Genomic DNA, 14,799 nt, shown 5'->3' with positions numbered 1-14,799 from the left:
ACTTGAAAAACGTATTATTTGCGGACGGAACGTACGCGGCGACCCGCACGCAAGTGTCTCAACATCATTCGCGCGTACACAAACCAACACGAGACAAAAGCCTAATGCATATGGATGCGGTATTAACCCGCGGCACAAAAACAGCTAAAAAGCAAAATAAGGACAAATTCCAGCAAATGGGTTGAAAGAACGACCTTCGAATCGATATACCTGACCGCGTAGTTACGTGAGAATGCAATGCTATGAAATATTTCAAAAAATCGGCCAGACTCGGCCGAAGTTTCCGATGGACGAATAAGTCCATGGAGGTCCGCAAGTGTTTTCCCGTAGCTTCGTACGTGTACCGAAAGGATTTCGAGGCGTGTCCCAGATCCGATCGAATCCTGGGGCAAACCGTTGCCGAAGCCGATCGCGTTGCACGCACGGAGCCCGATCCTGATCGCGATAAGGACCCGGCATTTGTTGGGAGTTAAGTGCAATTTCCTCTGCCCCCTGCAGGAGAACTTCATCAACGTCGGCTTCCTGAGGCTGTTTCGTGCTGCCAGGCTGATCAAACTACTCAGGCAGGGCTACACGATACGAATTTTACTCTGGACCTTTGTACAATCCTTTAAAGTAAGCTAACCAAGTCTGTTCACACGCGACGGGAAAACCCGCCCGGCCGAACCTCCCGATCGAACTTTGCTTTATTTTTCCAGGCTCTGCCTTACGTTTGTCTCCTCATCGCGATGCTGTTCTTCATCTACGCGATCATCGGTATGCAGGTACGTATCGCTCCATCGGGCCCCAACGAAAGGACGACGAAAATTCCCGAGAAACCCAACCGGGCGAGCTACGGGCGCCCAGGAGAAGCAGAGACGACCGGCACAATTTCTCCGATCGTTCGAAACGAGAAGACCTCGGACGGGTCTCTCTGCTTCTCCTGGGATCCCGTGATCCCCGTTCGCGCGATCCAGATTGATAAAGCAAACAGGGAAACCGAACGGGCGTCGATGATAAACCATAAGAAAGTATCGGTAGTAACCACCGAAACAGTGTGGAACGAACAGGCGCGAGAGATCGCAGGCGATGCGAACCCCAGTGACCGATCTGAAATTCCGTTGTCAGGTCTTCGGCAATATATCGAACGATCCAGGAACAGCGATCGATGATCACAACAACTTTCAGTCCTTCTTCGCTGGTCTTATGTTGCTTTTTCGGTGAGTCGAGCAGCTGAACGCAATGATACACGTCCGGGTAAAGCGATAACGACTCGTTGACGAATCGGGGGGACCGCTGCGATCGCGTGAATCTTGAACGGTTTCGTTGATTCGATAGAGGGGGAGAGAGAGAGAGCGTAGGAGAAAAAGAAAAACAGAATAACGAAACCGAGAGACTGACGCGATCGATCGGCGGTTTTCGTAGAGAATTTTGGGCTGCTGGCATGAGGTTTAATCGAGAGTATAAGCTGCTCGACGTGTCAGTCTGTTGCGATTGAACCCTGCAGATTAGACGTCCCCATAGACAGTTGTTCCATAGAGATGCTTGCCCTAGATTGCTGGAGTTGCTGATTACGGTGTACTCGAGAGAACCGCGATCCCGACGTCTTTGCCTTGCGTTGAGCAATCTTTTAACCCCTTGCCCTATTACAAGCTAACACTTTGCGAAAATTCGGTACATAATTTACTAAATATATACGCTATCCGCGTCTCTTAGATCGAAATGAAATTTTACCTGCCTAACTTTAATATTTAAACGTCGAAGAGCGAGGAACGTATAAGTAACAAACGAACGATAATCCGCGTGGCTGTGAAAAAAGTCGTCGCACAAGGGGTTAAATCAGACACAGAGATCGAAGGTCGACGGATTCTCTCGAGGAAGCCGCGAGTTGATTACAGTCGAAAGAGTAAGGAAACAGTTGGTAGATCGTAATTTAATGTGTGTATGCGTATCTTCTTAGAGGGTAGACCGACAGACACTATCACAAAACGCGTACACGCCGGTTGGTAATCCGCAATGAACGATAATGAATCACAAGTGAGACGCGATTGTCGCGGATCACGCGGTGACCGGAAGCGTCGCGAGCTCCGCGCGGACCGATTCTCCTAATTTAACCGATCGCGTCCAGATTGATGGGATCATTTGCTAATGCGGTGCGTGCCCTGTGGCCGCGCGGCCATTTTTTCTGTTTTTCTCGGTCCCTCAGGTATTCGGTAACATCGCGCTGGACCCCGAGACTTCTATAACCAAGCACAACAATTTCCAAAGCTTCATTCAAGGTCTGATGTTGCTTTTTCGGTAAGTAACAACAAACACGCTCTATCGGCCAGCTACGATCGCAAGAACCGCGTGCCGCGCGCTCTGTTTTAGACGTTCACTTTCACAATTCTCTCTCTATTGTTCCGCGCCACCTGACGAGCCTATAGTTTATTGCGCAAAACGACGCGGAATCGAACGAATATATATATATAGCACAGCTTCGCCGCAACAAAAGCACTCGCGACATCGCGTACTATCCGCGATTCCATGCGGAAAAGAAGGAGCCGATCCACGGGATCGTGGTTACACGAACGGCGAACGGGCTAAGCTACGCCTCACCAGACACACGCAGTAGAGTAATTTAGCAGCGAGTAGAATAACGGTCGAGCCTTGCCTCTCAGCCAGTAATTAAATCGCTTTCGATGTTTCTGCACTCGGGTCAATGCCGGGAATCGGCCTCCCTGCATGATGCACCAACGAGGCTGATTTCGGTCGCCGGTTGTTCGATCGATGGAACAACGCTCGTTATTCCAGGCTCCTTATTACGTTTCCGTTTTACGCTCGAAATTGTAACGAGCCGCTCGTAGTGGTATATAAACCGCGAAAGTATTTCATAGAAGCTCTAGCTGTCGTGCTTTCCGTTCAGAAATATGCATGAGGTACGTCGGCGATTTCCAATGATTTGTCCGTCCAAACTTTAGGATCATCAAATGACATAATCGATGCTTGAAATTCTTTTTCAAGAGTGTGCGAAAAAGTGCTTTGCACTATGTCTACCGGAAGTCTATAAATAGAATCTTGAATTATTATACGAAGAGAAATCTAAACGCAACGTTGGCGCACCGATTTTATCTTTAAAATGCAGACTTTCGAATATCGCAAAGTCATCGTCGGTAAATAATGTGTTAATTGTCAACGCTGATGCAAGTAGAGATAAAAGGAAGAACAGATTTTTGAAATCGCCGGACGCGCCGAGTATCTGTAGCCGATTCGTTTGGACGAATTCGGGGATTGTCTGCGTGGAAGAATGAACGAGAGAAAGAATGGGAAAGATTGAGTGTGCTGTTAAGGAAAAATTGGAGCGGAGAAATAATCGAATGATCCTACCAGGTGCGCTACCGGCGAGGCCTGGCCGAACATCATGCTGTCGTGCATCAAAGGTCGGCCATGCGACGTGAAGGCGGGGAAACAGGAGCCGGGCGGCTGCGGCTCGAACATCGCGTACGCCTACTTCGTCTCGTTCATCTTCTTCTGTTCGTTCCTGATGCTGAATCTGTTCGTTGCCGTCATCATGGACAACTTCGACTACCTGACCAGGGACTCGTCGATCCTCGGCGCGCATCACCTCGACGAGTTCGTCAGGATCTGGGCAGAGTACGATCCGAGCGCGACCGGCCGGATCCATTACACCGAGATGTACGACATGCTGAAGAATATGGATCCGCCGTTGGGGTTTGGTAACAAGTGCCCGAACCGGCTCGCTTACAAGAAGCTGATCAGAATGAACATGCCGGTGGACGACGACGGGAAGGTCAAGTTTACTACGACGCTGTTCGCGCTGATCCGCGAGAATCTCAGCATCAAGATGAGACGCGGTAGGCTTGAACAATTTATGAATGTACAGTGCGGTCATGACAGTGTTCCAGCACCCTTTAACCCCTTGTACTATAATAACGAGTCAGGCTACAGTCGATACATATTCCATGCAAGATCTAATCAATATTAATGTTATTAATTTCTTCTACATCGAAATAAAAATTAATTCTTCTGTTATCGAAGCTTAGAAAGAAAAGCACATAAAGACAATAAAAGGAACAAAAATTGTCTGGTCCTTTTATTAAAAATATTACGGATAAATAGGTGCTGATTAACGTACAGCAAAGGGTTAGCTAAACAACTTCGAAGCTGTAGGACTCGTTGAGATCGTAACGTGGCAATGAACGTTTTGAACAGTACATTGACGAGTACATTGTTTTCCAGCCGACGAGATGAATCAAGCGAACGAGGAGTTAAGGGACACGATCAGAAGTATCTGGCCACTGCAGGCGAAAAAGATATTGGACCTTTTGATACCTAGGAATGAAGGTACGATTTCTTGGATCGCCATTCGATCGAATTAAGAGCTGCTCTAACGACAGATCCGTTTTCCAGAATTAGGCAGAGACAAGCTGACCGTTGGTAAGATATACGTCTGCCTTCTGATACTCGAAAGTTGGAGGACGACCAGGTTTGGTCAGATAGAATCGACCGGACAGGTGAGTGTCCCGACAGCTATTATTTCCGGGTGTGTCTCGAGTCGTACGAAACGTGAAGACCTTAGCGATATGTCCCTTATTCAGACGAGCGGTACCTCCTGCGCTCCCACGACTCGTTTCTCGATTCCAACTTCTCGCTGGTTCCGATATTCTGTTCACGGAGATCCTCGCCGAGGATCGTCGCTTAAACGATCGATCGAGCGAACGAGGCTCGTGGGAGCCAGCCGAGGGCAGAGTTCGAATGGATGTTTGTCGTTCGCTTACTTCGTGATAGGATTTCACATGGCCGATGTGAAACTCACGTCTCGAATAGAACATCTCCAACTACTCCAGAGTAGCTTCTTGACTACCCCAAGCTTAGCATCGCGGACCAGCGATGGTCTTCGAATCCTTCATTCGATCGCCATCGATGCCATACCTTTGAATAACATTTTTGGCTCGACCGAAGTATTTTACGGTTTCTCACGTCTGCTTTGAGTCATCTTGACAACTGCGATTGAGCAAACGAAGCTTTTCCAAAAGAGGAATCTTCCATTTAAACGAGAGATGGCGAAGGCCTGTCTAGCAAAATGGAGATCGTCTTTTATCATCGTAAAAACCGCAAAATATTTTAGATGATCCGATACTAGGTCCCAATATAATATTAGGAATATAATAATATAATATACTAGTATATAATATCATATAACATACTATATTATTAATACAACGTAATACTAGGTCCAGCGATTCTAAGCTACTCTCCCGAGTCCCAAAACGTTCTGACGCTGTATTTGACTGTGTGCTCAGTAGTGCCGAGAATTTTCGCGGATGTACTCGAACGAATACAGAGAACATCGAGGTCGCGACCGTTCTCCCAACGATCGGTTCTCGCCACGTCGGATCGACATCGATCCGATAGATCGAACGTGTCGTCGGTAGAACGAGCCGCGTCCGACCGATCTCGTGATTAGATATTCGGTGCAGTTTCGAACGGAGGAAGAGAAATCTCTGTCGAATTAGCCAGACTCAATATGTGTAGAAAAGCAGTTCGATGTGTCACCCCTCCTTTGAACGTCACGATGCAGATTTGGTGCAACTGATCGATCTGTACACCGGTATCGGCTCGCTCCTCTCGATTCGTAGCGAATTCGTTTCGTCCCCTTGGGACATTCCAAAAAAAATAGAAAAAGATCGAAACGCGATAACGGATCCAGCCTCGACGACGAACAGCAATTTCGTTCTCCCCGGTGAACAGGTCGACGTAGATTGTGTTTTTTTTTCGGTCGATACATCGTCTGCTCTTGCCCTCCACCCCTCTCCCACTCTCTTCTCTCTCAGGAGAGAGGAGAACCGGAGAAAATTTTGTTGACGGAGAATTTTTTTTCTCGAAGAGAACTCGATTACGTAGCAGACGATAGATCGACGCGAGTTACAAACCACTATTCTCTAGCGACTTAGGACGATACATGGTTACTTTGAATGAGTTTACGATATTAGATCATTAGAGGAGAATCTGTGTATTGAATTGAATTTACGTGTTTACCCACTAAAGAGTCATAGAAAGTCAGTATATATATATTATTATTATTATTATTATAACAGTTTGAGTTTTAAGCCTCAAATCTGAGTGAGTTTGGACCTTGTCAATTTTTAATTCAGATATAGAGATTACGTTCACTGTTTATTGTTACTGTCATTGTTATCATTATTGTGACATTAGTGTAGGAGTAATTTAAATACGATTATTATTATTATTATTATCGTTACATTTAACTCTTATGATTTCTTATTTATTGATTATTAATATTGACTACAGACTAGGTTTATGTAATTGTTATACCCAGACAAGAGGATGTTCACGCAGCTCTCAATCATCTCTTTGTGTCTTTTCTCTTTGTTTTCCAGAACGATAACGATCTTATCGATAACGATAATGCTGGGCAAAGTCCTGCAGCCCAGGCGGTAGTACTTAAACTTTTCTCTTACTTATTATCATCTTATACACACGTTTTCCTTTCTCGTCTTATTGTTTTGTTTTTTCTTTCCACAAGTCTCACCCATATTTTTTCTTTCTCACACACGTTTTTTAACTCGCTCCGAGGGCCAACCGATCGCCGCGCAGGATCATTGTCCTATTTAAGAACCGATACCGCAACGGCATCGATCGAAAACATACTTGTTACAAGGCCACGCTGCGATCGATCGGACACTCCTTGTACATAAGACCGTTCTCACTTTAATTTCACTGATAATTAACTCGATCGCTAACTCGCGCAGAGACACAGAAGCCTATCTCATCGATCACGTTTCTGTACATAATCGCGTGAAATGTATTTAGACCGGCCGATCCGCCCGATCGACCGACTCTCTGTACATAATTCCGTATCGTAGATTATATTATTATTACAATCTCGAGCAACTAGAAACCGGCGGTTGTATCTCTGCCCCGTACTATTTTACTCCGGTCTTGTACATTCTTTTTTGACTATGCATCGACACACGACGCACACCGATCCACGGACACTGTTCACACGAAAACATCTTCTTTGGTCTTACGTTTACCTCTCGCATCGTAGACATGTATCTATTCGTTTCTCACCTTCTCTCACCACTTTGACCCGTTAACCGGGCGGCGCGTAACCGATCAAGATTCATCCCACGATGCTGTATCAAATAAAAATTGGATATCCAATAAACGATCGGCAATCGTTCCATAAACAGTGTATAATAATTCCAAATTTCACAGGAATTTGTAATAAAAAAACAGAGCTACCAATTATCTCGTCGTGCCCGGTTAACAAGATCCATCGTCGTCGGACGCAACCACCGGTACTCGATCGATCCGTGATTCGAGGGAAGAAAGAGGACAAGATAACGGAACGACGGCCACGGTTGCGTCCGCGAGAAGGAGTCGCCAGTCACCCATACACAGTCACACACGCTCGAACTTTTTTCTTCTTTCCTTAGGCACTTAACGTATTACAGAAAGTACTTTAACTAGAGCATCCGTCGGATTCACACGACACATAGAGCTCTTAGAAACTTTTTTTAGTCTCCCCCTACAATGAACCTCCTTTCTCTAACAGCACGTTTTCCTCTTCAGATAATAAGCAATTAGTCTAGGATTAATATACTTGAACTACTAGTTGAGCCGAGCGGGCCCGGTTTTCCGTGTTTCCCGCTGATTCAGGATCGATCTCGACGATTCGAGATCCACTCGTAGATGATCCACGGTGTAAAATAATGACACGGAACGCCGGGAACGCGTCGGGAACATTTTAGTGGTCGTGTCGGTGTCGCGTGGGCGTGGTTCGCACGTGGCATCGCCCACGTGGACCGGCTCTTTGTCCCCGAGAACACGATCTAGCTGCGTGCAAGTAAGTTACCTAGCAACATCGAACCTCGTAGAACGATCTAGCTCGGAGATCGACACCGGAGAACACCGATCCTCGAACGTAGCCCGCCTTTTGCCTCGAGTGTCGCTCCTCCGTGTTAATTAGTGTCACGGTTTAGCCGTTTCTTAGCGAACTTCTCGTTTGACTATTTAGACCGAGCCCGTCTTCACCTGTCTATCTTTAGCTCTGTCTCTCTTTAATCTTTAGAATAGAATAGTGCCCGAGCATAGTCGATCTTAGATCGAGCATCATAGTCCAAAATCTCTCTGTCGATCCCGGTCTCGCCACGGAGCAACGTTTTTATCACCGAAACGAGTTCCGCTGCAACCGTTTCGCCATTCTCTCGCTGTTCTTTCTTACGAGTTCTCTCCGCCTTCTCCCCACTTCGTTTCCCCGCTCGATAAGAGCTCTCACCAACGTAGAAGTAGTCGAGGAACGTTCGACTCTCCAAAGACGCGCGTTCCTCGAGCTAGATTTCGATCGACGTTCTTTAATAGTTGTCTTTATTTCTTTCCCTCCATTCCTCCTGTAGTCTCTCTTTTTCGTTCTCTCTCACTGTCTCTCTTTCGCTCTGTGCTCGTTACACCCTTTAAAGGCTCGCCCGCAATCGCCACGTAGATTAGAAACGAGGCTATAGACGATTTTCGAGGCTAGACTAGTACACCGTCTTTCAGTAGACAGGTTTTGCCTTGGCTATCTTACACATAGCTCTCTGTCTCTGTCTTTCTCTATCCTTCTCTGTCTGTCTTTCTCTCTCTCTCTCTTTCTCTCTTTGAACACGATCGCTTCTATTATACAGACACAGTTTTCTTTCCACAATTTCTACACGATCGACACCCGGTTTCTCAGCGGACACGCAAAACAATCAAACACTTGAAACACCGAAACCACGTGTAGCCGCTCGGATTTTCACGAGCGCGGCCGACCAGGAATATAACTATTTATTCTCGAAGCAAAACCAATGCTGTGAACAACCAAATGTTTCTCGCGTCGACTAGGATCGATCCGCGGACGATCCAGCGCTTGCTCGTCGGGGCTTCGTCGAGCACAGAGGCGGCTCGATCCGGAACGTGATCGTTCTTCTCGACGCGGATCAAGCGGAGAATCGACTTCCGCCGGAAGCTTTTCTCGGACTTGAAGCATCCTGTAGCGCCGCGCTGTCCGAGCTTAGCTCGCAATTAAAAGATTCGATATCGAAGCGCGTCTATAAAAACAGTCAATTGATATCTTGTTAAGCGAACCTCGAAACCTATAAATAAATTCACTGTGCATCGAAGCAGTTCGAATTTTCGATTTAATTTCCAGCAGTAGAACAGAATTAATAAAACAACGAGATTAAAAGTTTATTCAGATCCTTCAACAATTCACTGAGAAGCGTTACAAGAGTGGCGGTCTTTTTTAGAAGATCGGTAATGTTGTTTGTACTAAATGTTTGCCATCAACGCGCGAGAAAATAGCGAGGACAGTGCGGAAGTAGCGCGGAAGTGTTGCAGAACGCTTTTCGCAGATTTGTTGGTATTCAGAGTATTCAGAGTTGCGAGTATACAGTTGACCGTAGATGAATCATAGCCAGTAATGCCATGGCGTGCATAGGCATGCCCAGAATACTAATTGAGAAACGTACACTTGTGGCCGTTTATGTGTGTGTATATACGATATATAAATACACTAGGGCGTCCGAAAAATCTCTCGCAGTCTGGAACGAGAGGTTCCTGAGGCGATTTAAAGTAACTTTTTCCTTAGCTCGAATGCGATCCGCGGCTCCGTTTACGAGTTATTAACAAAAGAACACTGACCAATAAGAGGCGAGGTCGACTGCAGCGAGGCGGCCGTTCCAATGAGCGGTCAACGCCCAGTTCCGCTCATTGGTTCGTCCGCCACGCGCCAGCTGATCTCGCGTCTCACTTGCCAGCGTTTTTCGTTAACAACTCGCAAACAAAGCCGCGGATTGCAATTTCGCTGAGGACAGAGTTGCTACAAATGACCCCAGCAACTCCTCGTTTCTCGAGCGCAAGTGACTTTTTGTGTACGATGTATGCAACACACGATTGTATATATCATATATACCGAACTCTTAGCTCCCCTGTGTAGCTCTCCCCAGACCCGTCACGTTTGTTCGTTCTGATTGGCTTGTGTACTACTATGTTTGTCCAGGGTTTGTTCGCATATGTGTATTGATACCTTTAGAACGGATCGTGCGCTGATCGTCGACGTTTCTCTTTCAACGATGCTAAATGAAAATCATTCGGGGAAGCTGTTGAATTTAAAGGGTGATTCCGGGGAATTTTGCTAACCAGATAGAGGAACGTGGTCGATTCGCGGACAATGTATAAGTGTTGCATGCTTACTAACGTTTGCATACTCCCAACAGTGGCGCGAAACGTGCCTCGCGAATAAGTGTTTCCGATTGCATACCGTACCTGTACCGCTCGCTCGTATTATTACTATTATTATTACTATTATTATATATATATATATATATATATATATATATATATATATATATATGTATATATGTATATTAATCTATATATACACGGACAATAACCGAATAATAGAAAATCCCAAGGTGCTTGTACGTAAGGTACAGCTCCCTTTGACATACATATACAGGCTTTGCCGGAGTACGGTCAACCGCGACGACGAGCACAAAAGAAAATCGATCTATAACGTACGATGAAAAAAAAAAGAAAAAAACGATTCGCATCACGATTTTGTCTCTCTGTTCTCTTCTCTGTACATGTATCCGCACACAGACACAACAAATTCTCATGATGCGTGCCTGGTCGTGGAGCTTTCTTAGCCGACACTTTCAAGCGCACCGTCACGATACCAATTTACTCTTTCTCTACTTTTTACTCTGTTCCTATGGCATGGCCTAATATTTTTTTTTCTTGACTTCGTCCGAGAAAATTAACCGCGAGACGAAGACGTCTCTTCTCTAATACCGTCACGCCCCGTTTCGCTCTTGGAAACGATGTCGCGCGTCTACCTCCGATATACGAAACTGGCCCGCGCAACGAAGGAAACGAAGGCGAAAGAGACGAGGAAAAAGCCTGTATGTGCCTGTACGATACTCCCCGTTCATACCGAATAAGCATGGATTGGTTCGCTGGATCGAGCGATCGTCGGAACGTCGATCGACCGGATACGGAAACCAATGCCAAGTAGCGAACAATAATGTACTGTCGAAAAAAAAAACCAAACAATATATAATCCGGAACAAAGCAAACAAAAAAAAAACATAGTAAAACAACAACAAAAATAAAACGACAGACCACTGTCGATCAGCTCTGATAGCCGGTGTGGTTTCGCACGTTCGACTTTAGCAATCGGCCTTCCTCAACTGCATACTGGACGTGACGGCGGTGAATCACACCGGAAATAGTCACGGGACCGGAAGTAGGGCGAACAGCCTCGAGCCGGTGGTACGGCCGACGCCGGATAGGAAGCTAGATCAACGCAGGGAGCTCCGAGAGGAAGACGATGGGACCCTCGGGGTCCATGCAGCCGCCGAGCACAGGTATCTCTTTATTTTTAGAAACGCTCGTCCCTCCGCGGGCTAACCGTTGCCACGTGGCGGTTATCCGCGATCCACGTCATGGATTTTGTTGCAGAATTAGCGAGGAAGCAAGTCATCGTATCGATTTTCATTCTATTTAGAAAAATATATAATATGCGCACCATTTTGAAACAAGGAGGAATATAATCTTGTTCTTTCTGAAACTCATCGGGGATCGTAAATAAAACGGACTTAAGTCATTCTTAAAATAATGAAATATTTTAAAAGCAGAATGTAAATAATCTGTCGTTGTTGTTTGCCTGCATTACACTTTAATGCGCGAGTGTCTGTGATCTCAAATAAATCGAATTTTATTCGAACTTCAAAGAATAGAACATACGTGCTAAACAACCAATTATTAAAGATCTCCATTGCGAGTCGATTTTATCGATTCGAGTAGAGTCGTCGTTGTTATCTCGCGAGAAAGGGGGGACGAGCGTGTCATGAAATCTCCGCGACGGAAGTGGAAGGTGGTGGCGAGCGGAGAAGCCCGATGGGAGGAAGACCATGCTAATCTGGCCTGCGTTTTGATTTCAGAAATAAAAAGGTGAACTGGAAGATGTCCCACCAGTACGATATACTAGGCAGCAGCGGAGAGAGTAGCCAGGGAGGGGGTGGGTCTGGGGTTGTACCCGTAGTTAATGACGAGGATCGCGCCCCCGAGCTAGAGCCATTGCTGGCTGAGGTGCCCTCCCAGCAGGATCAAAACTACTACTACCACCATCACCATCACGACCAATACTACGATACCGACAAAGATCTATACTATGACCATCACCACCACCACCACCATCACCATCACGTTCACCATCATCATCATGCTCACCGACCACCCTCGTATTATCAACACCAGAATACCTACGCACCTCGCTCCTCGATCCGTTATCACAAGGTCTCTTGGCTCGATTCAATTCAATTAACAACCCTATCTCGAGAATTTCGATAGCTCTAACTGAATTCCCCCACCGCCAACTGCGATCGGTTTCATTAGACGAACAGGATCTTTCATGGTCCCTGGCACGATTCTACAACCTTTCGGGATTGTTGAGATTCGCGAAATTATTCAACATATATCCTTTATCACCGTTCAGGCTTGTGGAGACGTATGATTCAGATTCTATAAAAAATGATCATGGCACAGCATCGTTTTTAAAATTATACTTTACTTATTTATTTTACAATGAAATATGTTATAATGCGAATGGCCGTGTTACTATTAGATAAAATTGATCTCGAAAGAATAAAAGGCGATTTTGTACACGAAACCGACGAGGAAAATGTCAATTAGTCACAAGGGTTTTCATTGCGCGGCGATCTTGATTAACAAAAATACGCAAATCTATGGATAAAATTATTTCAGAAATATAGCTAGTCTCGAAGTCATTTTCAAAAGTTCTAGAACTTATCGCTCAAACGAATCGAGACTTGTTTGGCCCATTTCGTCGGTTTAGTCTGCAGCATCTTCTCCAAGAATCGTCCCACGATCCATGGAACATCCTGTAGACTAGCCTGAGCGATCGAACGTCGATCGCCAGTGATAGATCCGCGGATCGTAGATCGCGCGTTCCGGTAAACGCGTAACGATCGGGCATCGGGAGTCGCGCGTTAGAGTCTGAATGCGCCAACAAGCTTCATTTAGATCTAGATCGATGGCGCCGCGCCGATTAGATCGGAGATTGTATGATGCGTCGCGGAACGGATGCCATCTTTCTCCTAGCTCGGCGAGACAACGCCACTTTAGATCAAACAATTAGCTTTTGGACACGACACTCCACGGTAGACGGAGCTTTGCGTTCTCCACATACACACAGTTCATGCGTTTACTCGATCGGCCGCTCTGTTCTGTTCACTACTCACACGCCACTAGATCATTTAGGGTAGACTTAGATCTATAGATCCGGGGCTCGAGGCATTAGAGACACGACTGCGCTACCGCGGCCGATCGATCGGGGACATCGGGACCGCGCGCGATAGAATAGGATCGAGATTGACTCGTTATTGTTGCTATTAAATAACGAAATCATTGGACAATCTGTTTTAGAACTAAATAATCTGTTTCATGACTGAATAATCCGTTTGCTGTTAAAGGTCGAATTAGAAATGTTAACTCTGCTTACTCGAGGAAAGTACTTTTGGAAAAAGATAGTACTACCTATGAAAATCGCCCACTCAACAATCTTATAAACTTGATAAAATCAAAATAATTTGTTTAATAGAACTGTCAAGTTAAGATTTATCATATCGATTAATCTTTCTAGTCCCTCGCATTTCGTAGACCATAAGAGATGTACTCGATTCATTAGCGTAAAAATCATTTTTTAAGGTTTAACGAATAATTAATTCTGTTACCAAATGTATATGATATGGCAGTCAACGTGTGGCATTCAAGAACAAACAATTGCATTAACTTCTTAAGTCTGCTATTGTATTTTCGTTACATCGTAAGGCAATTTTTAACTGCATTTACTTTCGAGCTGTTTCATTAAATGATAAAGTTCTTGGAAAGTTCTCTTTGTTCGAAGAAGTAGGGTACACCAAGGCAGGTTTGAACCTCGATTATCCGAACTCTCGATGTTAAAACTCTCTGTCAGTCACGTTTCACGTACGAACAGATAAATTGAAGATCGCGCGACATCGCATAACCGAAGTTCTGCTTTCGTAGAATCCATCCGATCTCATGATCATATATCTATACGAATCATTAGATTTTATCGAGTCGATCTCGATCGTCGAGCGATAGATCGTAACCTGTAAATACAAGAGATTCTAGAACCGATCTTGTCTAGCGAGCCACCTAGATGAACACCCAACCACCACCCGTCACCACCTCATGACCTCCATACGAGAATCTCTAACCGTTTAGTATGTTCGACGTCGGTATATTAGAGTAACCCCACCCTTGTCCCTAGCTGCTTTCACAGCCTTGAGAATAATGTTCTCGAGAGGAGCGAAGCATTCGCGCGCTGGTCACCGTGGCCGTCCAGCGTCGCGAGTGCCTCGTTCTCCGTGTCTCTCGTTGTTTGTCGTGAATTCTATATGTATGTCCGCAATAATCCCGGTAAGTAATGGTCGAGAACCACCTCTGGCAACCGAGTCTCCGAGCTGGAAAGGTAGCGAGGAAACAAAAACCCCCCCGTCCGTCCGTGAAACGAACGCTCCGCACTCTCTGTGTGCCTGTCTTCTGTTATGCCCCTTCTTCCCCCATCGAACAGACTGTGAAAACCAACCAGAACCCGAAACAACGAGACTACTCGGCGGAGTGCATGTGCATGCCCGAGAGGAGGAACTCTTTTGAACTGCATGCCTGTTCTGAACACGCGCGCACATGTGCTTGTATACCGTCTACTCTGCTCCAGTTTTTCGCTGA

At 45.7% G+C, this 14,799-nt stretch overlaps 1 protein-coding gene across 16 annotated transcripts in view; it reads left to right on the top strand.

The window, feature by feature from the left end:
* Cac (calcium voltage-gated channel subunit cacophony) overlaps positions 1–14,799 on the top strand; it is a 119,234-nt gene that overhangs the window by 101,036 nt on the left and 3,399 nt on the right. For 7 of the 16 annotated variants that reach the window (XM_078189418.1, XM_078189413.1, XM_078189417.1 and 4 more), the window contains 7 exons: positions 475–615; positions 699–764; positions 2,186–2,277; positions 3,349–3,833; positions 4,219–4,323; positions 4,390–4,493; positions 6,381–6,437. In XM_078189418.1, the coding sequence (XP_078045544.1) occupies positions 475–615; positions 699–764; positions 2,186–2,277; positions 3,349–3,833; positions 4,219–4,323; positions 4,390–4,493; positions 6,381–6,437 (1,050 nt within the window). The other 9 variants (XM_078189420.1, XM_078189414.1, XR_013494751.1 and 6 more) reach the window with 8 other exon arrangements.

The sequence above is a fragment of the Augochlora pura genome, chromosome 8, assembly GCF_028453695.1.
Source record: "Augochlora pura isolate Apur16 chromosome 8, APUR_v2.2.1, whole genome shotgun sequence".
Taxonomy (NCBI): domain Eukaryota; kingdom Metazoa; phylum Arthropoda; class Insecta; order Hymenoptera; family Halictidae; genus Augochlora; species Augochlora pura.
The sequence above is the reverse complement of the archived record's forward strand: the minus strand, read 5'-3'. Positions and strand labels throughout refer to the sequence as shown.